The sequence below is a fragment of the Heptranchias perlo genome, chromosome 10, assembly GCF_035084215.1.
Source record: "Heptranchias perlo isolate sHepPer1 chromosome 10, sHepPer1.hap1, whole genome shotgun sequence".
NCBI classification, from domain to species: domain Eukaryota; kingdom Metazoa; phylum Chordata; class Chondrichthyes; order Hexanchiformes; family Hexanchidae; genus Heptranchias; species Heptranchias perlo.
Window position 1 is genome coordinate 63,316,538 of NC_090334.1, and position 24,474 is coordinate 63,341,011.

Here is a 24,474-nt window from a genome sequence, read left to right on the forward strand (position 1 = left end):
CCTGCGTGGGTGAGGGCTCTCCCCCGTGGAGTGCACCTTGGCACCTGCCACAGGCTGCTGGCTGCAACACGCCTGGTTGGAGAGAGACTGTTTCCCCCAGTGTGTGAAACTCACTGCCTTGAACCTAAAATCCCACACTTCCTCTTTTGACAGCTGCTTCAGCTCATTAAATGACCTCAACAAGCAAGGTAAGTACACTCAAGTGGAACCCCGCTGGCTTTAATTGCCTGCGGGATTCCCACCAGTGGGGCTTGCGCGCGCAGCCCCGCACGTCAGCGCGGTACCCGGAAGTGGCCGGGATTTCGGCGCGATCCGGTCACGTGACTGGATATTGGGATTTTCGGGGCCCCCCCGCTGGAAACCCGCAGGAAACCCGACGCGAAAATCGAGCCCATGGAAACTGTGCTTTTGACTAGTGTGGCCAAGTGACAGCATATATATATAGGTGAGGATTGGAACCACGCAACAACAATAACTTGCATTTAAATAGCGCCTTTAACGTAGTCAAACATCCCAAGGCACTTCACAGGAGAGTAATCAGACAAAAATTGACACCGAGCCAAAGAAGGAGACATTAGGACAGTGCTTGGTCAAAGAGGTAGGTTTTAAGCAGCGTCTTGAATGAGGAGAGAGAAGTGGAAAGACGAAGAGGTTTGGGGAGGAAATTCCCCAGAGTTCAGGGTCTAGACGACTGATGGCATGGCTGCCAAAGGTGGGGTGAAGAAAGTGGCAGATTCACAAGAGGCTTGTGTTGGAGGAACGTAGAGATCTTGGAGGGTTGTAGGGTTGAAGGTGGTTACAGAGATAGGTAAGGGCGAGTCTATGGAGGGATTTGAACACGAGGATGAGAATCTTAAAATTGAAGCGTTGGTGGACCAGGAGCTAATGTAGGTCAGCGAGCACAGGGGTAGTGGATGAACAGGACTTGGGATGAGTTAGGATACGGGCAGTAGAGTTTTGGATGAGCTCATGTTTATGGAGGTTCATCTAGATAAATGAATTGAGAAGGGCCGAATGGCCACCCTCATCCATAATTATCTTGTGATCTTTGAGGACCAGGAGGATTAATGCACCACAGTCACAGTCACAGAGGATGTCATTCATGGTTAAAGAAAAAACAATCAAGTAAAATTGCTGAAACAGTTGAGCAGTAATGTACCTGTTTTAAAACTAGAATGAGTAACTGGTAGTCTTGTGCATTAGTGATATATATTTACTGACATTTGAAGGTTGCAGTTACAGAATAATGGGAATATGCTAATAATGGCTTGAAGGCTGATGTGAAAACTAATGGATCTCTCTCTTGTCCTTACAAGTTTGTTTGTGCAGATGCTGGAACAAAAATAGCTGAATCAACAATTCTGCAGAAACACATGATTGCATCTGTTCCCGGAGTAAGTATTAGACCTAGACACAGCTCTTCATTCAAAATGTTCCAAAGGATTTCATATATATATATCTATAGATTAGAATAACTTGTTTGTTATGAATGTTCTGTGAATTTTGAATTGCTGTACAACATCTTGTAAATTGCTGCAATTCGAGATTATAGGACGTCTGCTCTCTTTGAAGGGTATTATTGCTGATGAAAACAATGCAAATATGTATATGGTATAATGCAATTATGGTATAATTTGTGATTTCGCTAATGGGTACTTTCATCGCTGATGTGTTTACTTGGGAGTAAAAACTAATGGTAGTGAAATAAAAGTGAGTGGAAAATCACATTAATTTTGCGTCAGTATAATTAACAGTGATCTGTGAGTTGTGCTTGTGATTGCTGTCATTGAAAAATGAGTAGTCGTTTCTGCAGAGGTTGACTGCCTCCTTTGCTGCTATTTTGATTCTTCAGTGCTTGATGCAAGTTGTTGATGAAACTACTCTTCTGAGCTAGTGTCGTTTTGTAGGCCTCTGGCAGTGAATTAAGTAGCTTTAATACTCCAGTGTGAATGACTCTAAAAGGCCTGGATAGCAAAAGATATATTTAAATTTGCTCTAGTACTCACTTTTTTTGCTTCATCATAAATTTAAAAAAATCTTACCTTAATTAAAACCATGTGTTCTTAAGGTAAGAACTCCTGTGAATCTTGCCACATTCAAAACCTAATCTTGAATGTGGCAATACAGCATGTCAGTTAAGAAGATTCGAGGAAGGCTTCTGTTTCATTCCATTTCGTTCAATACTAATTGGATAGGAAATTGATGATAACAGTTTTAATAATTCATATCAACTGGACTTTGCTTAGATTTTTCAATAAGCTACTATATAATGATAAAACCAAATCAAAGTGCTAATATTATAAAGATTCTTCTTTATAAAGGTTCTTCTAATATTTAATGTTAGAAAAAGAGCACAGGCCATAAAAAATAATAAACTAATATTTAATACCCATAAATTTGAATTATATCCAAAGAACTACTTTTTATTTTATTTGTGGTGTCCTTTTTTTCAAGGAGGGGGACAGTTATCAGATGGCATAACAGGATACAGCTGAGGCATTGTAGCAATTGCAGATGTCATCTGAATTTGACACAGTTGGGTGCCTGGAGCCAATGAACAAGTGAAAGATTTTCCATTGCCCAATCCATTTTTCAACAACCATAGTTCGGCAAATGATGGTTAAATCTACATTTAAACGTCAAAGGAACAGAGCCCAGGTGACCACATTGTTTGGGAGAGAGTTCACAGGCAGGAGAAATAATAAGTGAAGCTCTGCTGCTTTTGTTCCATGTGGACTTTTTGGATTCATACAAAACATTTGAAGTGCAGTTGCAAGATCTTTTGTTCCTGTTGTGACCATGGAAGTCTGTTTGAAGTGCTAAAACACCTTTGATGCTCCTCCAGACAAACTCTTGTAGAGCTTGATTTACCTGGCCACATCCCTCCAACATTGTAGGGGCCTTTGGAATGGAGTAGGATGTCCTCATCAAGATTGTAGCAAGTTCACTCAGAGCAAGAGATATATTCCTTTAGAGAGCTTAATAGAACACTGAAATTTATGACAGACACAAGTAGGGTTGAACATTCTTGAGGATTCTTAATCTGTTACTAGTCTTGTTACTTTTTCTGCTAGTATAATTTGTATGTGATTAACAAACCAATGATCTATATGAAAGGAGTTTGGTACCCTTACAGAGTAGAAAAGGGTTATATCTTCCAGTTTCCCCCTATCACTCATCATTTCACAACTGAGAGGGTAACTCTTCCCAGGTATTTGGCAAAGTTATGCTGTATCTGAACTACAGGAGGTAAAAGCGAGATTGACAGACTTTTTGATTCTTTTCCCCCTCCTCTCATCATGTGGGAAAGCACCTCACATTTTCTTCGTGCCTCCCCCATTCTGATGACAAGCTGATTTTTTTTTAAGAGGTCAGTATGGGAAAGACCAGCACAAACTGTGACCTAGCTGCTGTATGTTGCAGCATTGGCATACTTCTGTGTTGCGATTATACTCAGTCTTGCAGAAAATTTACTTGTCTGATTTTTTTTTTACACATATACAAAGATCTGTATCAGACAACTTATAAGGCTTCTAATATTGTAATGCATTCACAGACTTTTCACTAATTTGTGCATTGTTGTCATTAGATCATACAATGTGTAGTTTATGGTAAAAAGAGAGAAAACTTTTGCCATTTTAATGACCCCCCCACCTAATTTATTCCACTCATAGCAGAGCTATGACAAATTTACTACCCTCTGTTAAAACAAGATCAAGAATACTTTGAATAATTTTATGAGCCTGTTTTATATATAAAAAAGTCAATATGGTATCACATTATGACTGATGGTAAATAAAATTTTGAAGCTACCATCTCTTTATCATTCAATTGATTTGGGGGAGAAAGACAGCCTTTTTAAAAAAAGTCTTAATATCTTTTTAAAATTATAACTATACTTGATTCATGTATATTTTATTTGCAGAAACCGCATAGATGATTATGATCATAGCAATAAGGAGACTCAGTTAAAGAGAAATATAGCATTGTGGAGGCACTGTGTTGAAATCTACAAAGCTTTATCCCAATTAAAGGATTATTAATCAGTCACAACAATTTGGTATCTAGTTATCTCCTGGGACAATATATTTTGTAATGTGCTTAAGATTATGTGCTTGATGTCAATGAAATAATACTTGAAAAATGTAGTCTGTATTTATTGTCACTTGAATATCTTGACATTTTAGATAAGACTGTATATCACTTGCTGACAGCCACTGGTGTGCAATCTTAAATCACTGCCGACTTATCTGAAAACCATGTACAGTTTTAGCATGAGGGCTTCCAACCTTTCCTTAGCATTTTGCACTTTATCAATAAAATTGACAAGGCTGGCCGTTTGAAAAATTGCAGCAGGTACTGTGGTTCAAAGAACAAAGTTAAATTAGCACTTGGAGACATAACTGAAATGGAGATTAATGACTTGGATATGAATGTAAAAGGATATGAATGTAAAAGGTATGATCAGTAAGTTCGCTGATGATACAAAGATTGGTAGGGTGGTAAATAGTGAGGAGGATAGCCTCAGTCTGCAGGACGATATAGATGGGTTGGTCAGATGGGCGGAACAGTGGCAAATGGAATTTAACCCGGAAAAGTGCGAGGTGATGCACTTTGGAGGGACTAACAAGGCAAGGGAATACACAATGAATGGGAGGACCCTAGGCAAGACAGAGGGTCAGAGGGATCTTGGTGTGCAAGTTCACAGATCCCTGAAGGCGGCGGAACAGGTAGATAAGGTGGTAAAGAAGGCATATGGGATACTTGCCTTTATTAGCCGAGGCATAGAATATAAGAGCAAGGAGGTTATGATGGAGCTGTATAAAACACTGGTTAGGCCACAGCTGGAGTACTGTGTGCAGTTCTGGTCGCCACACTACAGGAAGGATGTGATCGCTTTGGAGAGGGTGCAGAGGAGATTCACCAGGATGTTACCAGGGCTGGAGAGCTTCAGCTATGAAGAGAGACTGGGAAGATTGGGTTTGTTTTCCTTGGAGCAGAGGAGGCTGAGGGGGGACATGATTGAGGTGTACAAAATTATGAGGGGCACAGATAGGATGGATACTAAGGAGCTTTTTCCCTTCGTTGAGGGTTCTATAACAAGGGGACATAGATTCAAGGTAAAAGGCGGGAGGTTTAGAGGGGATTTGAGAAAGAACTTTTTCACCCAGAGGGTGGTTGGAGTCTGGAACTCACTGCCTGAAAGGGTTGTGGAGGCAGGAACCCTCACAACATTCAAGAAGCATTTGGATGAGCACTTGAAATGCCATAGCATACAAGGCTACGGACCAAATGCTGGAATATGGGATTAGAGTAGACAGGGCTGATGGCCGGCGCGGACACAATGGGCCGAAGGGCCTCTATCCGTGCTGTATGACTCTATGACTCTATGACTCTATGAGATATAACTAAAACAAATATGTATTGTAAATTAATAAATACACTATAGATTTTTTTTGTGTTTATAATATTGTATTATTTGATCTTAGGTGTAAATAGGCATTACTGTAAACATTTGAAGCTATGGTATAGATTTTTTTGTGTATATGGTATGGTACCAGAGCTAATAGCTATAAAAGACGTTATCATAAAATTTGTAATAAAAATGAAGAAACATTGTAAGACCTTGATACCTCAGACAGTGTTGAATCAGAGTATTCACTAAAGCTTCAGGAGAAATCATAAACAAGTGCCAAAGGAGAGAGTTGGGTAGAGTCGAGCAACTGAATATTTTTTATAATATGTACTCATTTGAAGCGTGTAAGGTCAGTTTAATCTTGTCTTTGGTGAATTTTTTTATTCGAAACAAATGTCTTGGTAGCTATGATGATAATAGCAGATTCTGCAATTGAACCACATAGTTTAAACTGAATTGGTATTATTCAATGTGATTTGTACTTATGTATATGTTGTATGTCTTTATTTGCACTGCAATTGTATTCAATTTATTTATTCATTTCACTGGATTTTAGAGCAGCATGTGATTGACTATATATGTATGTGGGAGCAGCATGTCCCACATACATATATAGTCAATCAACCCACTTTTCAACATTTTATTTTACATATTACTTACTTTGAAGTAAGACTCTCACATAAAAGATTTGGACATTTTAATGTATGATACTTTTATATTCCAGTATTGTTTATTGAACTAGCTGACATATGTTAATCGAAGTACCACCTGTGCTTATTTTTCTCAATCAATGCATCATTTCTGTTAGTGTCTGGGTGAGGAGAGGGTAGAGAATAAGGGAGGGTTACTGAATGCGTGAAAAAATATTCCTGATGTTAATATTGTGACAGAAAAATGAAATTTTACTGGATGTTACACTTTGTTGTTCTGAGGTTTTCTATATTAAGCACATATTATAAACCAATTAAAATATATGTTTGGGCATGCTACATATTGCAACAATTATTGAACATTATTGCATTAATTACTGTAATAGCAATTTATTATTGATATAATTTCTGAAATTTATTTATCAAAAAAACTCCAGTTTACTAAATGGAGAGGATAACTAGTTTCTTGAAATAAGAATATGGTTATTGTATTTTAGTTTGTGTTAAAATGCTGCAATGATTTAGACTTAGTACCTCTAAAGGATTGGTTTCCATTCAGAAAGCATGGTTTTGATCCTAATTTTGACAGAAATTTGAGCCAGCTACCCTTTATTGCTGGCCTTCTTAGCTGGGTAGCTGCAGGAGTGGCTCATGTTGAAAGCCTGTCCTGCTGGATAGATCAATCTGTCAGCTGGTGGGTAGTGACCTTGGTTAAGCGCATGGAGAAATCTATTGTACAAATTGCTCCCGCATCTAGTTGAAGGCTGGTGTGCATTGAGGCACTGCAGTGAAGGAATAGAAAGTATAACTTGCAAGTATATAGCACCTTTCACAACTTCAGGACATGCCATAGCACTTCACAGCAAATGAGGTACAGTCAGTGTTGTAATGTAGGGAAACATGGCAGCCAGTTTGTACACAGTAAGGTTCCACAAACAGCTACGAGATAAATAGCCCAATAATCTGTTTTATTGATGCCAGTTCAGGGATAAATGTTGGCCAGGACACCAGGAGAACTCCCCTGCTCCTATTTGAATAGTGTCATGGGATATTTTGCAGCCGTCTGATAGAGCAATTTAACATCTCCTCTGAAAGACAGCACCTCTGACAGTGCAGCACTCCCCAAGTACTGCACTGAAGTGCCAGCCTAAATTATGTGCTCAGATCTCTAGAGTGGGGTTTGAACCCATGATCTTCTGACTCAGACACAAGAATGCCACCATTGAACCAAAGCTGATACCATGGGCTCGATTTTGGCGTCGTGTTTCCGGCGGGTTCCCAGCGGGGTGGCCCCGAAAATCCCGATATCTGGTCACGTGACCGGATCGCGACGAAATCCCGGCCACTTCCGGGTACCGCGCTGACGTGCAGGGCTGCGCGCGCAAGCCAGCGGGGTTCCACTTGAGAGTACTTACCTTGCTTGTTGTGGTCATTTAATGAGCTGAAGCAGCTGTCAAAAGAGGAAGTGTGGGATTTTAGGTTCAAGGCAGTGAGTTTCCCACACTGGGGGAAACAGTCCCTCCTCAACCAGGCGTGTTGCAGCCAGCAGCCTGTGGCAGGTGCCAAGGTGCACTCCACGGGGAAGAGCCCTCACCCACGCAGGAGGCCACCGCGTCACATAGGGCAACCCCTGCCCTCCACCACCCCCCGCCAAGCCAGAGGACAGACCGACACGAAACCGCAGCCCCAGTCCGAGGAAACACCCACCTACCCTGCACAACCCCCACAGACCAACACATGCCAGATGGGTGGTGCGTTGACATCGTTGGAGGACGAACAGCATGACCAGCCCCAGCAGCCTCGCAGTCCACGCCGTCCGCCTCGGAGACGTGGAGCCCCCCAACACGGTGCGGTGGCACACCCACCTGCACAGCAGGAGGGAGGGCAACCGCAGAGAGAGATGCGTCGCAGGAGGCACTACCCTCCGCACAGGGTGTACAGAGCAAGGCTCAGCTTCATGGACCTCTCCGAGGAGCAGTGCATACGTCGGCTCAGAGTCAATCGCCAGGTAGTCGCGGACATCTGCAGCCTCCTTAACGACGAGCTGCTCCCTGATGGACCAAGCAGCATCTTCTTACCTGTCGCCGTCAAAGTCACCACTACCCTCAACTTCTTCGCATCCGGTTCCTTCCAGGGTGCCACCGGGGACATCACCGGGGTCTGTCAGTCCTCTGCACACAAGTGCATAAGGCAGGTCACCGATGGGTTGTTCCGCAGGGCGTCGCACTACATCAACTTCGCCATGGACGAGCGCAGCCAGATGGAGAGGGCGGTTGGATTCCATGCCATGGCCGGCTTCCCACGGGTGCAGGGTGAAATCGACTGCACCCACATCGCAATACGGGCACCTCCGCATGAGCCAGGGCTGTTCATCAACAGGAAGGGGTATCACTCCATGAACGCCCAGCTCATCTGTGACCACCGCCAGAGATTCCTACACGTGTGCGCCAGATACCCCGGCAGCTGCCACGATGCCTTCGTCCTCAGGGAGTCCGCCGTCCCGCCCATCCTGCAGGCACCCAACGCCGGCAACGGCTGGCTCCTCGGCGACAAGGGGTATCCCCTACACACATGGCTCATGACACCTCTGAGGAACCCCATCACCGAGCCGGAGCGTCGGTACAATGACAGCCACACTGCTACCAGGTCTACAATTGAGCAGACCATAGGGCTTCTCAAGACGCGCTTCAGGTGCCTTGATCGTTCTGGGGGAGCGCTGCAATACACACCATTCAGAGTGGGACGAATCATAGTTGTCTGCTGTGCCCTGCACAACATGGCCCAACAGAGAGGGGTGCCGCTGGAGGAGGCCCCATCCACACCCGCCACCCACATTGAGGACGGCGAGGGCGAGGAGGAGGAGGAGGCGGAGGAGGAGGAGGCGGAGGAGGAGGACGCGCCAGAGGATAGTGGACGACCCATGCGCCGAACCACGACTCACCGGGATGGTCGCCGGGCCAGGGAGGCACTCATACGTCAACGGTTCTCCTAGAGTCAGACACTGCGAGGCGCTCGCATCTCCTCACCTGCACATGCGAGCGGCCATACCAGCCCCCTCCACTGAAGACTGTTGCCAGTACTCCTGCACCCACAGCAGTGTGCCCAATGGGCGGCAGCTGGTGTTCGCCGTCATGATGGCCTCCACGGAACGCACCTATTGCACAGGCCGCGGAAGAATGGACGAGAGGTGGCAGGAGTGGTGAGAATAGAGTATTTAATATCTCCAATGTGACATGATATAAAAAAAATGTACAAATTAATAGACACCCTGGTGTATTCCCTTTGTGATTATAACGCCTTTGCATTTCTTTTCCGGGTACCCCTACGTGGTGCTACCCCTGTGGCTCCAGCAGAGGTAGTGGCAGGTTGCTCGTGTTCTCGCCTTGACCGGGTAGATGCTTTTGGCGGACGGCCCCTGGGTTTCGGTGCCCGTGAGGGCACCTCCACAGACTGCTCCTCCTGCACCGGGGCAGGGGCAGACTCGGCCACCTGGAGAGGAGGCACCATTGCGGGTACTGGTTGAGAGGTGGGCGACGGGTGGGACGTGGGGGCGCCTTGAGAAGCGTCCCCGCTTCCATGTCCCCGGTCACCATCATCCCTCTCGTGGCCTCGGCCCACATCACCCCTTCCATCCTGCTGGACGGCAGTTTGGATGGCATGTGTGAGGCCTTGCAAGGCCACCCCTAGTGTATCCGTCAGCCTGTTGATGGCGGCGGAATGTTGCTCACCCTGAATCCGTACAGACGTTGTCAGGGCCTGCAAGGACTCGATCTGGAGCTGTGCGTGACGCTCGAGGGAGGCCAGCCTGTCCTCCACCGCAGACAGTCCCGCACCTACCCGCGACACTGTGTCGCCGGTACCCTCCTGTGCCTGCGCCACCAATGCCCGCATGCAGGAGTTGGACTCCTCCATCGCCTGCGCTATTGTGGACAATGCGCGCGGCACCTCTCCCAGTACCTCAGCAATTAGCTGGTGCCCCTCGACGACTCTCCTTTTCACTGGTGGCCCCCTGGGTTCAGCATCTGGGTCCGGCTGAGCAGAGCCTGGAGATGAGTACTCCCTCCGTCGCGGACCCTCCGCGGCTGCCCCTGCCACCAGAGTCTGCTCATGCTCACTCGTGCGCGGTGACTCACCAAGTGCTACCCCAACTAGTTGGTGAGGGGGACCCACCGAGGTGCGTGTCTCTGCGCTGGTGGATGGTTGGCTCTGATGTGACGATGCACCCTCAGAGACCGCCATGTCCTCTGAGGAATCGCCCTCCTCGAACGCTTCACACACAGACGGACCTGCAAGAGAACAGAGGGCACTTTGAGGCATGTGGACCAACTTGACAGTGCGCCTGATGGCAGGTGATGATACAGTCACTCGCGATCATGGGTGTTGAGTGTCAGCTTTCCCTTACCGGCCGTTTCGGCAGCGACACACTCGCCATCAGCCACCGACAGGCAATGTCGCGTGCGGGCGAGGTCGAGCGCCTCCACCTCGGCGTCGGTGAGCTCCACCACTTGCGGCGGGCCACCTCCAGTGCGTGCCCTTTCGCGATTGTTCTTGCTCCTCTTCTCCTGTGAAGGCAAAACACAGATGTGTGAGTGGGTGCGTATTGCATCGTGAGACGCATCGAGCATCGGTGTGGTTGGGTTGAGCGTGGCGCAGATGGATGGGAGGATGCGTGTGCCACGTGCCCATCCCATTTCATGGGGATTGGGGTGTGTGGTAGTGTTCGGGTGGGGTCAGGGATGGTGAGTACTTGCGTGCACGGCGAGGATGGTGAATGAGTGGCTGTGAGGATTGCTGATGGAGCGCAGTGGTGGCTGTGCAGCAGGGGTTGTGATCTGTTTGGCGTGATGGTGGGGACGGGCTGTGGGAGGGTGCGTTGGTGTACTCACCTTGCCAGACCTAGTCAGGTCATTGAAGCGCTTGCGGCACTGCTCCCAAGTCCTTGGGGTGTTGCCCCTGCTGCTCACCTCCGCCGCCACCTCTGCCCATGCCTTCCTGGTGGCGGCGGCAGGGAACTTGCGTCCATCTTCTGGGAAGAGCGTGTCCCTCCTCCTCCTCACGCCCTCCAGCATCAGCTGCAGCGCTAGGTCGGAAAAACGGGGCGCAGCCTTTCCCCTTGGCTGAGCCATCGTCAGAAACCTACTGATTGCAGCAGGAGGGGCTTTGGGAGACTGCCCCTTTAAGTGGAGCTCCTACATCGCGTCGACGGCACTGCGCATGCGCAGCCGGCCGGCACGCAGCTGGGGAGCGGAGAACCCGGAAGCAGGGCTTAATCGGTCCAATTATCCCGCGATCGCGTGGGGGACGCACGCGATTAGCCGTCCGCGTTTTCCACGCTCCCGGAGGACCACCCGCTGGGAACCCGCAGGCCTGCTAAATTCGAGCCCCATGATTGGTGGGGGGGGGGGTGGAATGATAGGGGTAAAATACATTTTCATTATTTTAGACTACAAATATCCCATCTACTGATAAGTATTTAATTAGAAAATTGTATTGAGTTTAAAAAGTGTTCTTAAGCACATATACAATATTATTAAACTGTTACAAATTACATTATTCTCTATTTGTATTTGGCAAATTATATTAAATTTATCTACGCCGATATTTGATTTGAAACAAGCCTGGGACAGCTTAAAACATATGTCTCACTGCAAAATGAAACTGTAATAGTGCTTAAAGAAGCACCTTGAAAACGTAGGCAATAAATTATATAACACTAGAACTACAGAAACATCAATTTGAAAGTGTATGAAACCAACTATTCACGTAGTCTTTATTGATGTAAATCTCTTTATTAACTCTTGCAGTACACAACTGCAGCAATGGAGTGCATGCGACAGTACATAAGTGAATTGCTGGACTTTATAGCCGATATGCACACACTGACCAAATTAAAGGTATGTATGTTCTAAAAATTAAGTTTAAGTCCTTATTTTTTGAGGCTCCATCACAATGCAGTAGGAATGGGTTTTGAAAATTAGACCACTGATCTCATGTGTCTGAATACTGGACTCCACACTATAGGAAGGATTTTTTGGCTTTTTTTGGCAGTGCGGACTCACTAGGATGCTGCCTGGTACGATGAAATACAAATATGAAGATAGACTTGAAAAATTGAGTCTTTTTTCGTTAGAACAACACAGACTATGGAGTGATATAAAAATCTTCAAAATTATGAAAGGATGGAGCAGGTTAAATAGAAGCAGACTGTTTCCAGTAGTTGAGGGGATCAAGAACGAAGCACCATAGATACGAGATTTAGTTCAGAAGGCAAGAGAAACTTCTTTTCACAGAGAGTTGTGAGGCTGTTGAATTCACTTCCAGCATTAGTGGTTGAGGCAGAAATTATGTCAACATTTGAGATTTGTTTGAATAGGTGGATGAAGGAAAAGGGATATGGGAACAGGGTGTGATTAGGATCACTTGTTCAGGTGGGGGGTAAATGCCGACATTGACTAGTTGGGTCAAATACTCTGTTTTCATGTTGTAATTTCTGTGTATAATTGTGTTGAGTCCATTTTTCAAAAACGTGATCTGGGGGTGGAGAAAGTGCGGGCATCAACCTTTGTTCAAATAGGTCCTACTGGTTGTCCTTACTTTGCAAGAGGCACCACCCAAAGCACATTGAGGTTCTTAGGACCTGGGTTTCTCATGTAGGCTTCTTAAAGGCACAGTTATTATGAAGAGAAGTTTTTTTTTTCCATTTGCTAGCCCCTACTATACCTGAAAAGACAAGGATTTATTTTCCTAAACTGACTATCCTAAACAAAAAAAATTGAATCATCTGAATATGGTCTATAATAGGCATGAGTCTACAACACAAAGGTTCCTAATTTAGCACATAATGTATTTGTCTAAAGTCAGGGTGAGGGAGGATTGAGAGTGTGTGGAATGGCCAGTTTAACCACGGTGGGAATTGTTTGGGTGTAGGAGGGAAACCCACCGAATCTCTTATCCACACCATATGAAATATTCACAACCGCAGATTATTCAGTCCTGGGACATCACGGGTGAGCCACAAAACCACAAATAGAGTTTAAGAGGACGTGAATTCTGGCTGATTTCCCCGCCCCGCCCCCTCTCTAGTCCAGGAGTGCTGAGAACAGTTGTTGCATGCTTAATTATTTGTGATCTAATATAAATTGCAATAACTTTACTTTCCAGAGTCACATGAAGACTTGTTCTCAGCCTTTGCATGAAGATACATTTGGTGGGCACCTTAAAGTGGGATTAGCACAGATAGCAGCAATGGAAATGACCAGAGGGAATCATCGTGATAATAAATCTGTCGTTCGCTACTTACCATGGTTGTATCATCCTCCCTCTGCCATGCAACAAGGGTAATGTGGTGAACTGTAGTCATATATTAGCAAATAAATATATACTTTGTTTCTAGAAATCAAAGCTATCATTCTTTTTTACAAGTAAAATAATGTAGTTCATGGCATTTTAAATTGTGTTAACACAATGTTCTAAAAATTACATTATGTTGATCAAGATTTTTAAAAATTAACCAAACAGTGAAATAATACACTTAAGGATGCAAGTGACAAAATCTAGAAAGATATATCATGAAAAGCAATCAGTGAATTTATTAATAAATATGAATCTGTCTGTGTAAATGTCTAAACGTGCAGTCGTGATTAATTTTTTTTCTTTTTTTCCTCTCCCAACTGTTATAGTCCAAAAGAATTCATTGAGTGTGTTTCCCACGTTCGTCTTTTGTCATGGCTGCTGCTGGGGTCTCTTAGCCATAGTGTTGTGTGTTCAGGATCCACTTCATGCATGCCTATTCCTTTGGATGCTGGTTCACATGTTGCAGATCATCTTATAGTTATCTTGATTGGATTTCCTGAACAATCCAAGGTAATGTGAACATTTCACAGATTACAGCCTGAACCCTGAGTATCTAGAGGATGCCATTCAATGGTTTCCTAAATTGCAAGCTCTATATTATATGACTACGTAAAAACCCAACGCCTGGAATTTCCATAAGTGTTCTCCTGATCTACTGCCGGAACCCCCAGAGAAATGGTGTAAACAGCTAAAAATGGCTGTTTACGTAATTTCTCCAGGGTTTCTGCCGATCTTCTGTCAAATATATGACAGGAGATTGGGAGAACCTGTGGAAACTCTCCTCCCAAGCATCTAGAGCAAATTGCTCCATTGTATCTGGGACCTAAGTATCTGTGGAGTGCTGTTCCAGGATCACTAAGTTCTGAGGTTCAAGAGTGCACCACCCCATGCACACATATTATACTTAACATTTCATGAGATGATTTTATTCAGTTTTAGGTTTTTGTGTGCCCAGTAGCTCTAAAGTGATTGCTGTTATGCTCCATGTTCATGTTGAGATTAATTATTGGGATATCATTACTGCAGGTTTATTTAAAAGTCATTTGTAATTGGTTATAGAAAAATTCTGTGGCTTGTAGATACCACTATAATTTTATCTTCAATAATGTGAAAGCAGCCACTGCAATTCTATATTTTATCTCCAGTTTCAATTGTTATATCTAGTCTTTTATTAGATCGTCGCCTGCCCTTTATAGAACCCACCTGATTTTCATTTCCATTGATTGGGCACGTTGTATAATGCACGGGCAATTTGCTCTGCCAGTTTACCGGCCAAGCAGTGAAGGTGAAAATTACCCCCCGAGAAATGCCTCAGAACACTTTACAACACAGTGGACACTGGGCATCAGGGAGAAAGGGAAGAGTGGGGTTAGGAGGGGGTGAGTGCTCAGTTGAGAAAAAGGTTTTAGGAGGATTTTGAAAGCAGGGAGAAGTATGGGCTGAAGTGGGCATTGTTTCAAAGATAAAAGAAAGTGGAGTTGGTAATCGATCGGATGTGGGGGTTGCAAGCTGACATGGGGTTGGCAGGATGCCAAGGTTGGCAGGTCTGGACTTAGGCTGAAGTGGCAGCATGGGAGGTAAGTTGAGTCAAAGACGATGGCTTTGGTTTTGCAGACATTTAGGTAGAGGACATTTCAGCTCATCCATTTGGAGAGAATTGGGTCAATACAGATAGAAAGATTGGGGAAGGCTGGTGATGGAGTACTGCTTGGAGAGAATAGATAGGTTGAGAACACATATTTTGAGGAGGGCGATGATTAAGGATATGGAAACCATGCTGGAGGATAGGGACAGGCTGACGATGTCAGCAAGTATGGGACTGAGGAGGGTAAGTTGGGTAGTTGGGAACAGGAGGAGGTGGAAGGATCAGGTGGTGGGCTTCATGGATAGATTTTGAAATAGCGTAGGGTGGAGAAAGAAGAGAAACAATGGAGATAAGGTAAATGGAGGGGTTGGATGGGAAGAGGGCAGGTGAAGGAGTCCGAAGCATCAGAGTGGATGCCCTTTATTGTGATGTGATGAAGGTCATAAATTGGTGGTCTGAGGTGAGAATGGAAGATGCAGTGGGAGATAGCGTGAGGAAACAGTTGGTAGTGCAGAACAAGAGCTTGTAATTGTTTCTGCTCTTCGGGATGTTCATAGAGTAGTATGAGGACTTGGCCATAGAAAGTGAGAGATGGTAGACCTTAAGATGGCTGACCCATCCTTGGCAATGGATAGTCAGGCCAGTCACTCATCAATTGCACTCAGGATTATAGCTGGTGGAATTCAAGCCACAGAGGTTTCAATGCAATCCTGAGTGGTGGGCCAGAATCAGGAGTGTTAGACGGCCTAAGTGATGGAATTATGCGCCTAGTTTTCTGAGGACTGGAAGGTGATTGAGCAGTAGTTTGAGGCGGGCAAGCAAGGAGTGATTGAAGAGAGGCCTGTCAGTGACAGAGTCATCAAAGGTCTCAATATTACTTTTGATGATGAGGTTGAGGGACTGGTGTGTGTTGTGGGTATGAATCAATGTGGTGGGCGAGATTGAGGGAGGCAAGGAGTCAGCTGTTATGGGGGAGGGCAAGTAAGATGGAGGTTGAAATTATTGAGGATAAACAGTCTTTCAGCACAGAAACTAGAGGAAGCAAATTTGCAGGGAAATTACAGCGATGTGCAAGAGCCATAGAGTAGTGATAATGGGAGACTTCAATTATCCTAAAATAGGCTGGAATAGTAATAGTTTAAGGGGCAAAGAGGGGGAGGAATTTTTGATGTGTTTCCGGCCCAACGAGGAAAGAGGCATTGCTGGATCTAGTTCTGGGGAATGAGATGGGCCAAGTGGAGCAAGTGTCAGTGGGGGAGCACTTAGGGAACAGCGATCATAGTATCATAAGGTTCAGAACAGCTAAGGAAAAAGACAAGGACCACTCCAAAGTAAAAATACTCAATTGGAGGAGGGCCAATTTCAATGGGATGAGATCGGATCTGGCCCGGGTAAATTGGAATCAAAGATTGGCAGGCAAAACTGTAACTAAACAATGGGCGGCCTTTAAAGAGGAGATGGTTCGGGTACAGTCTAGGTGCATTCCCACGAGGCAGAAAGGTAGGGCAACTAAAGCCAGAGCTCCCTGGATGACAAAAGAGATAGAGAGTAAGATGAAGCAGAAAAAAGGGGTGTATGACAGATGTCAGATTGATAATACAAGTGAGAACAAGGCTGAATATAGAAAGTTCAGAGGGGAAATAAAAAAGGAAATAAGAGGGGCAAGGAGAGAGTATGAGAATAGACTGGCAGCTAACATAAAAGGGAATACAAGTCTTCTGTAGGCATGTAAACAGGTAGTAAGAGGAAGGGTGGGACAGATTAAGGACCAAAAAGGAGATCTACGCTTGGAGGCAAAGGGCATGGCTGAGGTACTAAAAGAGTACTTTGCATCTGTCTTTACCAAGGAAGAACATGCTGCTAAAGTCACAGTAAAAGAGGAGGTAGTTGAGCTACTGGATGGGCTAAAAATTGATAAAAAAGAGGTACTAGAAAGGCTAGCTGTACTTAAAGTAGATAAGTCACTCAGTCCAGATGGGATGCATCCTAGATTGCTGAGGAAGTACGGGTGGAAATTGCAGAGGTACTGGCCATAATCTTCCAATCACCTTTAGATACGGGGGTAGTGCCAGAGGACTGGAGAATTGCAAATGCTACACCCTTGTTCAAAAAAGGGTGTAAGGATAAACCCAGCAACTACAGGCCAGTCAGTTTAACGTCGGTAGTGGGGAAACTTTTAGAACTGATAATCCGGGACAAAATTAACAATCACTTGGACAAGCGTGGATTAATTAAGGAATGCCAGCACAGATTTGTTAAAGGCAAATCGTGTTTAACTAACTTGATAGAGTTTTTTGATGACGTAACAGAGAGGGTTGATGAGGGCAATGCAGTTGATGTGGTGGATATGGACCTCCAAAAGGCATTTCATAAAGTGCCACATTATAGGCTTGTCATCAAAGTTGAAGCCCATGGAATAAAAGGGGCAGTGGCAGAATGGATACAAAATTGGCTAAGTGACAGGAAACAGAGAGTGGTGGTGAACGGTTGTTTTTCGGACTGGAGGGTGGTATACAGTGGTGTCCCCCAGGGGTCGGTACTAGGACCACTGCTTTTCTTGATATATATTAATGACTTGGACTTGGGCGTACAGGGCACAATTTCAAAATTTGCAGATGACACAAAACTTGGAAAGGTAGTGAACAGTGAGGAGGATAGTGATAGACTTCAAGACAACATAGTCAGGCTGGTGGAATGGGCGGGCACATGGCAGATGAAATTTAACACAGAAAAGTGTGATGTGATACATTTTGGTAGGAAGAATGAGGAGAGGCGATATTAAAAGGGGTGCAGGAACAGGGAGACCTGGGAGTATATGTGCACAAATTGTTGAAGGTGGCAGGGGAGGTTGAGAAAGCGGTTAAGAAAGTATATGGGGTCCTGGGCTTTATAAATAGAGGCGTGGAGTACAAAAGCTAGGAGGTTATGATGAACCTTTATAAAACACTGGTTCGTCCGCAACTGGAGTATTGTGTCCAGTTCTGGGCACCACAATTTAGGAAGGATGTGCAGGCCTTAGAGAGGGTGCGGAAGAGATTTACTAGAATGATTCGAGGGATGAGGGACTTTAGTTACATGGATAGACTGGAGAAGCTGGGGTTGTTCTCAGAGCAGAGAAGGTTGAGAGGAAATTTGATCTAAGTATTCAAAATTATGAAGGGTCTAGACAGAGTAGATAGAGAGAAACTGTTCCCATTGGCAGAAAGGCCAAGAACCAGAGGACATAGATTTAAGGTGATTGGCAAAAGAACCAAAGGTGACATGAGGAAAAAGATTTTTACACAGCGAGTGGTTATGATCTGGAACGCACTGCCTGAGGGGGTGGTGGAGACAGATTCAATTATGGTTTTCAAAAGGGAATTGGATAAGTACTTGAAGGGGAAAAAATTTGCAGGGCTACGGGGATAGGGCGGGGGAGTGGGACTAGCTGGATTGCTCTTGCACAGAGCCGACACGGACTCGATGGGCCGAATGGCCTCTTTCTGTGCTGTTACTTTCTATGATTCTAACTGAAGGTAGATAGGAGGAAGGAGAATTGGTGAGGAAGGCATCTGGGTGGGTCAGTCAATGAGGAGGATCTTAAAAGAGGGGTAGAAAAAAGTAACGTATTCAAATACGGTCAAAGAGCTGGAGGACTAGAAGGATAGACTGTGATGGGATTTGGAGATGACTGCTATGCCATTGCCGTCGCAATTATGATGGAAGATGGGACATGAATCTGAGGGGTGGCCTCAGTAAGGGAGAAGAAGTCGTCATCAGTGAACCAGTTTTTGATTAAACCAAGGATGTCAATATGCTCCTCCAGGGTGAGGTCATGGATGTGGAAGGATTTGCTCATCAAAGATCAGACATTTTGTAGCGCAGTGCAGAGGGAGAGAGTGGTCAGAGGCTCACTGGGGAGGAGGTTGGGGAGACTCATTGGGGATAGGGGAGAAGGATAGAGATCAACTCCAGATAGCATGCTGAGATAAATGCTGGGAAAGTGGAATTAGCCAGTTAAAATGGCTGCTGAGATAGAGCTGTTGTCACGAACCATGTTAGGAACGGTAATGGATAGCGAGGCGGCTGATCCCTTAATCCTCTGGAATTCATCTTTTTTCAGGAGTTTATTTTCCCACCCTAGTGGGAAGGAGATAGAGAAGCAAATTTGCAGGGAAATTACAGAAAGATGCAAGAACTATAGAGTAGTGATAATGGGGGACTTCAATTATCCCAATATAGACTGGGACAGTACAATGTAAAGGGCGAAGAGGGGGAGGAATTTCTGAAATGTACAAGAGAACTTTCCTGATCAGTGTGTTTCCAGCCCAATGAGAAAGGAAGCAGTGCTGGATCTAGTTCTGGGGAATGAAGTGGGGCAAATGAAGTATGTTTCAGTGGGGAACAGTGATCATAATATCATCAGGTTTAGAATAGTTATGGAAAAGGACAAGGAACAATCAAGCATAAAAATACTTAACCTGGAGGAGGGTTAATTTCAGTGAGTTAAAAAGGGATCTTGCCCAGGTGGATTGGAATCAAAAATTGGTAGGCAAAACAGTAATTGAACAATGGGAGGCCTTCAAGGAGGAGTTGGTTCGAGTACAGAGTAGACACATTCCCATGAAGGGCATCCAAAGCTAGAGTTCGCAGGATGACTAAAGATATAGAGATTAAATGAAACAGAAAAAGGAGGCTTATGACACATGTAAGGTTTATAATACAGTAGAGAACCAAGTACAGAGGAGATCCAAAAAAGAAAATAAGAGGGGCAAAGAGAGAGTATGAGAATAGATTACCGGCTAACATGAAAAGGAACCCAAAAGTCTTTTATAAACATATAAATAATACAAGGGTAGATGAAGGAAGGGTGCGGCCGATTAGTGTCAAAAAAGGAGATCTTCTTGTGGAGGCTGAGGGCGTGACTGAGGTACTAAATGAATACTTCGCATCGGTCTTCACTAAAGAGGATGCTGCCAATGTAGCAGTAAAGGAGGAGGTAGTAGCGATATTGGATAGGATAAAAATAGATAAAGAGGAGGTACTTAAAAGATTGGCAGTAATCAAAGTAGAAAAGTCACCCGGTCCAGATGGGATGCGTCCTAGGTTACTGAGGGAAGTAAGGGTGGAAATTGCGGATGTTCTGGCCACAATCTTCCGATCCTCCTTAGATATGGGGGCAGTGCCTGAAGACTGGAGAATTGCAAATGTTGCACCCCATTCAAAAAAGGGGAGAGGAATAAACCCGGCAGTTACAGGCCAGTCAGTCTATCGTCGGTGGTGGGGAAAATTTTAGAGACAATAATCTGGGACAAAATTAATTGGCACTTGGAAAAGTATGGACTAATAAATGAAAGTCAGCACAGATTTGTTAAAAGAAAATCATGTTTGACTAACTTGATTGAGTTCTTTGATGTAGTAACAGAGAAGGTTGATGAGGGTAGTGTAGTTGATGTTGTGTATATGGACTTTCAAAAGGCATTTGATAAAATACCACATAATAGACTTGCTAGCAAAATTAAAGCCCATGGGATTAAAGGGACAGTGGCAGCATGGATACAAAATTTGCTAAAGGACATAAAGCAGAGCATAGTGGTGAACGATTGTTTTTCAGACTGGAGGGAAGTATACAGTGGAGTTCCCCAGGGGTCAGTATTAGGACCACTGCTCTTTTTGATAAATGTTAATGACCTGGACTTGGGTATACAGGGTATAATTTCAAAGTTTGCAGATGAAACAAAACTTGGAATTGTAGTAAACAATGTGGAGGATAGTAACAGACTTCAGCAGGACATAGACAGACTGGTGAAATGGGCAGACACATGGCGGATGAAATTTAATGCAGAGAAGTGTGAAGCGATACATTTTGGTAGGAAGAATGAGGAAAGGCAATATAAACTAAATGGAACAATTTTAAAGGGAGTTCAGGAACAGAGAGACCTGGGGGGTGTATGCAAACAAATCTTTGAAGGTGGCCGGACAAGTTGAGAAGGCTGTTAAAAAAGATTATGGGATCCTAGGATTTATTAATAGAGGCATAAAGTGCAAAAGCAAGGAAGTTGTGCTAAACCTTTATAAAACACTAGTTAGGCCACAGCTGGAGTATTGTGTTCAGTTCTGGCCACCACACTTTAGGAAGGATGTCAAGGTGTTAGAGAGGGTGTAGAAAAGAGTTACTAGAACAGTAACAGAGATGAGGGACTTCAGTTATGTGGAGAGATTGAAGAAGCTGGGGTTGTTCTCCTTAGAGGAGAGAAGGTTAAGGGGAGATTTGATAGAGGTGTTCAAAATCATTAACGGTTTTGGTAGAGTAAATAAGGAGAAACTGTTTCCAGTGGCAGAAGGATCGGTAACCAGAGGACACAGATTTAAGGTGTTTGGCAAAAGAACCCGAGACAACATGAGGAAACATTTTTTTAACGCAGCGAGTTATGATGATGTGGAGTGCACTGCCTGAAAGAGTGATGGAAGCAGTTTCAATATTAACGTTGAAAAGGGAATTGGTTAAATGCTTGAAGGGAAAAAATTTACAGTGCTATGGGGAAAGAGCAGGGGAGTTGGACTAATTTGGATAGCTCTTTCAAAGAGCCAGCACAGGCATAATGGGCCGAATGGCCTCTTCCTGTGCTGTACCATACAATGATACTGTCTCTGTTCCATACTCATGGCTAATATATCCAAATCCAACATACAAAACTTAGCATTTATGCGTGTTAATTATCACTTGCTAGATCTCTGCCTAGAGATAAATGTTCCAAATCCTCCTGAATAGTAATTCGTTTTTCAACCTATTAGTTTTCCCAGAAAATGTCCTTGAATTATTTAGATATCTTACCTCATACCTAGTCTGGGTGAGTAATGAATTGAACCCAGGACAGATCCATGCCAAAAGCGAAATACTGCGGATGCTGGAAATCCGACATAAAAACAGAAAATGCTGGAAACATTCAGCAGGTCAGGCAGCATTTGTGTCACTTCTGTAGTTGCTTGTTACAAAAAAATTCTCATTAACAGCCAATGTATACTGCCTATTTTTTTAACCTTATACCTAACTTGCTACAACATTTTAATTCCGCTTGCTATTATTTTCAGTGGGACTCTCCTATAATGGACACCCATTTAAAACAGAGAAAGAGAGTTGCCTTTATGTCTCTAACTCAGAATTGTATCAAACTGCTTCACATGCAATGAATTCCTTTGAAGAGTAGCAGCTATTATGTAGGCAAACATGACGGCCATTTTGCAGACAGCAAGTTCCTGCAAATAGCAATGAAATGAATGAATATTTAATCTTTTTGGCAATATTAGTTGAGGGATTTATGTAGGTTAAAGTACTGGAAGAACTCTCTGCTTATGTTTTTGAAGAGTGGCATGACATCTTTAACTTCCACCTGCACCAAGTAGATGGGGCCTCAGTTTGATCGGTCTGACTACAGCCAATTGTACCATTTCCAATAATTTGCCTACTGCTGAATTTAAGGTAGCTGGCCTTTTGTTTCCAGGAATGTCCTTTTGCTAATTTTTGAAGAAAGGTATTGGTTTAGGTACCTTCTAGTTCTTAAGTAGCTCCTTGCTATCTTATCAACCTACTAAAGATCTTCTTTAGCACACTCTCAGCATCCTTCTTCACTCTCTGCAGCATAAACAACTTGATATATGATATGTTAAGTATGGCATCATCATTTATAAAATTAATACATCGGCAGGAAAAGCATTGAGATAAAATAAATCTCATTGACTTCTTGCTTCAGACACAGTTCATTTTTCTTGATGTAAACTATAAAATGGCTACAGATTCAAGTATTAAATCATATTTTTATGTATCTGTTGAAGTATATTATAGTATAATAGTAATATCTCATGGAAACTTTCTAATGCACTAATTAATTTTTCCATCAGTCTTTTGTGTTTGTGTTAATGTTTATAATCATAACAAATGTGCAAAATTGCTTTATAATTATAACATATGTATTCAGTTATATTTGACTTATGTGCATAGCGACCTGAAATCTAGAATTACCTGTCCAGCACCAGTAATGTGCAAGATGATGTATAGATTTAACATCATCTATAAATCAGTGATTTTTGCTTTCTGTTTTCTAGACATCTGTATTGCACATGTGCTCCCTCTTCCATGCATTCATATTTGCCCAGCTTTGGACAGTCTACTGTGAACAAGCAGCTTCTACTCCTACACTACAGAGCCAGAATGAGTTTGTCTCTACAGCCATTCTGACTGCCCTTGAATTCTGGAGTCGAGTGACACCTAGTATTTTACAGCTGATGGTTCATAACAAAGTGGCGAGTAGCAATCAGAATATTTTCATCCATTCTTTTTTATCTCGGTTACAAAAGCTAAATTCATGAAGATTACTTTATTGGAGTATGACTGTAGCAAGATAATCTAAATCCAATCAAATATATTGAATAATGCTCTCAAAACTAACTTTTCAGACATTTTAGCATTTATTCAAACCTTTTTTCAAATGAAGTTTCCTTCACTGTGTTGCAGATGGTAGAAATGGTTTGCTTGCATGTTATCAACTTGATGGAAGCTCTACAGGAATGCAATTCAACCATCTTTGTGAAGGTGATTATATTTCTATTATGTCTACTGGCAGATATCAAGGCTTTCTTACATAAGTTTCAAAATAACCGTGTTAACTAGTTGGCACTCATTCCCCTTTTAACTGATGGACAAGATAAATGCATTTGCTCAACATTGCACAATTCTAGGATGTGAGTTAGTTTTCCTAATGAAAGTCTGTTTTGTTGGAAAATTTATATTCAAGTTATACTCATTTTGAAAACAAAAGCCAAAGACTTTTAATCCATTACTGTATGAAACTAGTGCCACTTATAAAATATTAGACTTGAAACAATCATGTGTCTGGTTCAGTGTAATCAGTTTCATGAAGATGTTGCTTTGGGGGAAAATACTTTTCATGTTCAACATGTAAAATATGAAAATATCACTGTTAATATTGGTTGTATTCTAAAATGAACACCAGTTTTATAAAAAAAAAGTACTTATTTTCTTAATTGACTGCAATTATTTCAAATATTGTATAAGAAATATTCATTGCACCTTACACCGCAAAATACATTGAGCATGTAGTTCCTATAATTTTAACAAAGAAATATGGGGCATGATTTTAGCCTGGGAAAATGGGTGGGTTGGGGACTGGGGACGGAGGGGGGGGGCAGTAACAATTGCAAAAATCAAAAATTCGCCCCCAATCCGCCTCAAACCCGCCCATTTCCGGTTTTCACGGGGGCAGGACGAGGGGCGGGCAACCAACCTGCTCTCAGGAGGCAGGTCGGGCTGCAGGCCTCCATTTTCAAAGCTTTTTTGATTTTAGCCCCTGGGGCCGGGCTTCCTGGGCCTTCCTCTTCACGCCATGATGTGGAGATGCCGGTGATGGACTGGGGTTGACAATTGTAAACAATTTTACAACACCAAGTTATAGTCCAGCAATTTTATTTTAAAT

General features: G+C 43.6%; 1 protein-coding gene across 1 annotated transcript in view; it reads left to right on the forward strand.

Moving 5' to 3' along the window:
• LOC137326650 (protein unc-79 homolog) overlaps positions 1-24,474 on the forward strand; it is a 180,337-nt gene that overhangs the window by 148,890 nt on the left and 6,973 nt on the right. Inside the window, exons 44-49 of the mRNA XM_067991943.1 lie at positions 1,317-1,394; positions 11,871-11,960; positions 13,228-13,403; positions 13,746-13,929; positions 23,087-23,284; positions 23,496-23,573. Of these exons, the coding sequence (XP_067848044.1) occupies positions 1,317-1,394; positions 11,871-11,960; positions 13,228-13,403; positions 13,746-13,929; positions 23,087-23,284; positions 23,496-23,573 (804 nt within the window). The remainder of the gene's footprint in view (positions 1-1,316; positions 1,395-11,870; positions 11,961-13,227; positions 13,404-13,745; positions 13,930-23,086; positions 23,285-23,495; positions 23,574-24,474) is intronic.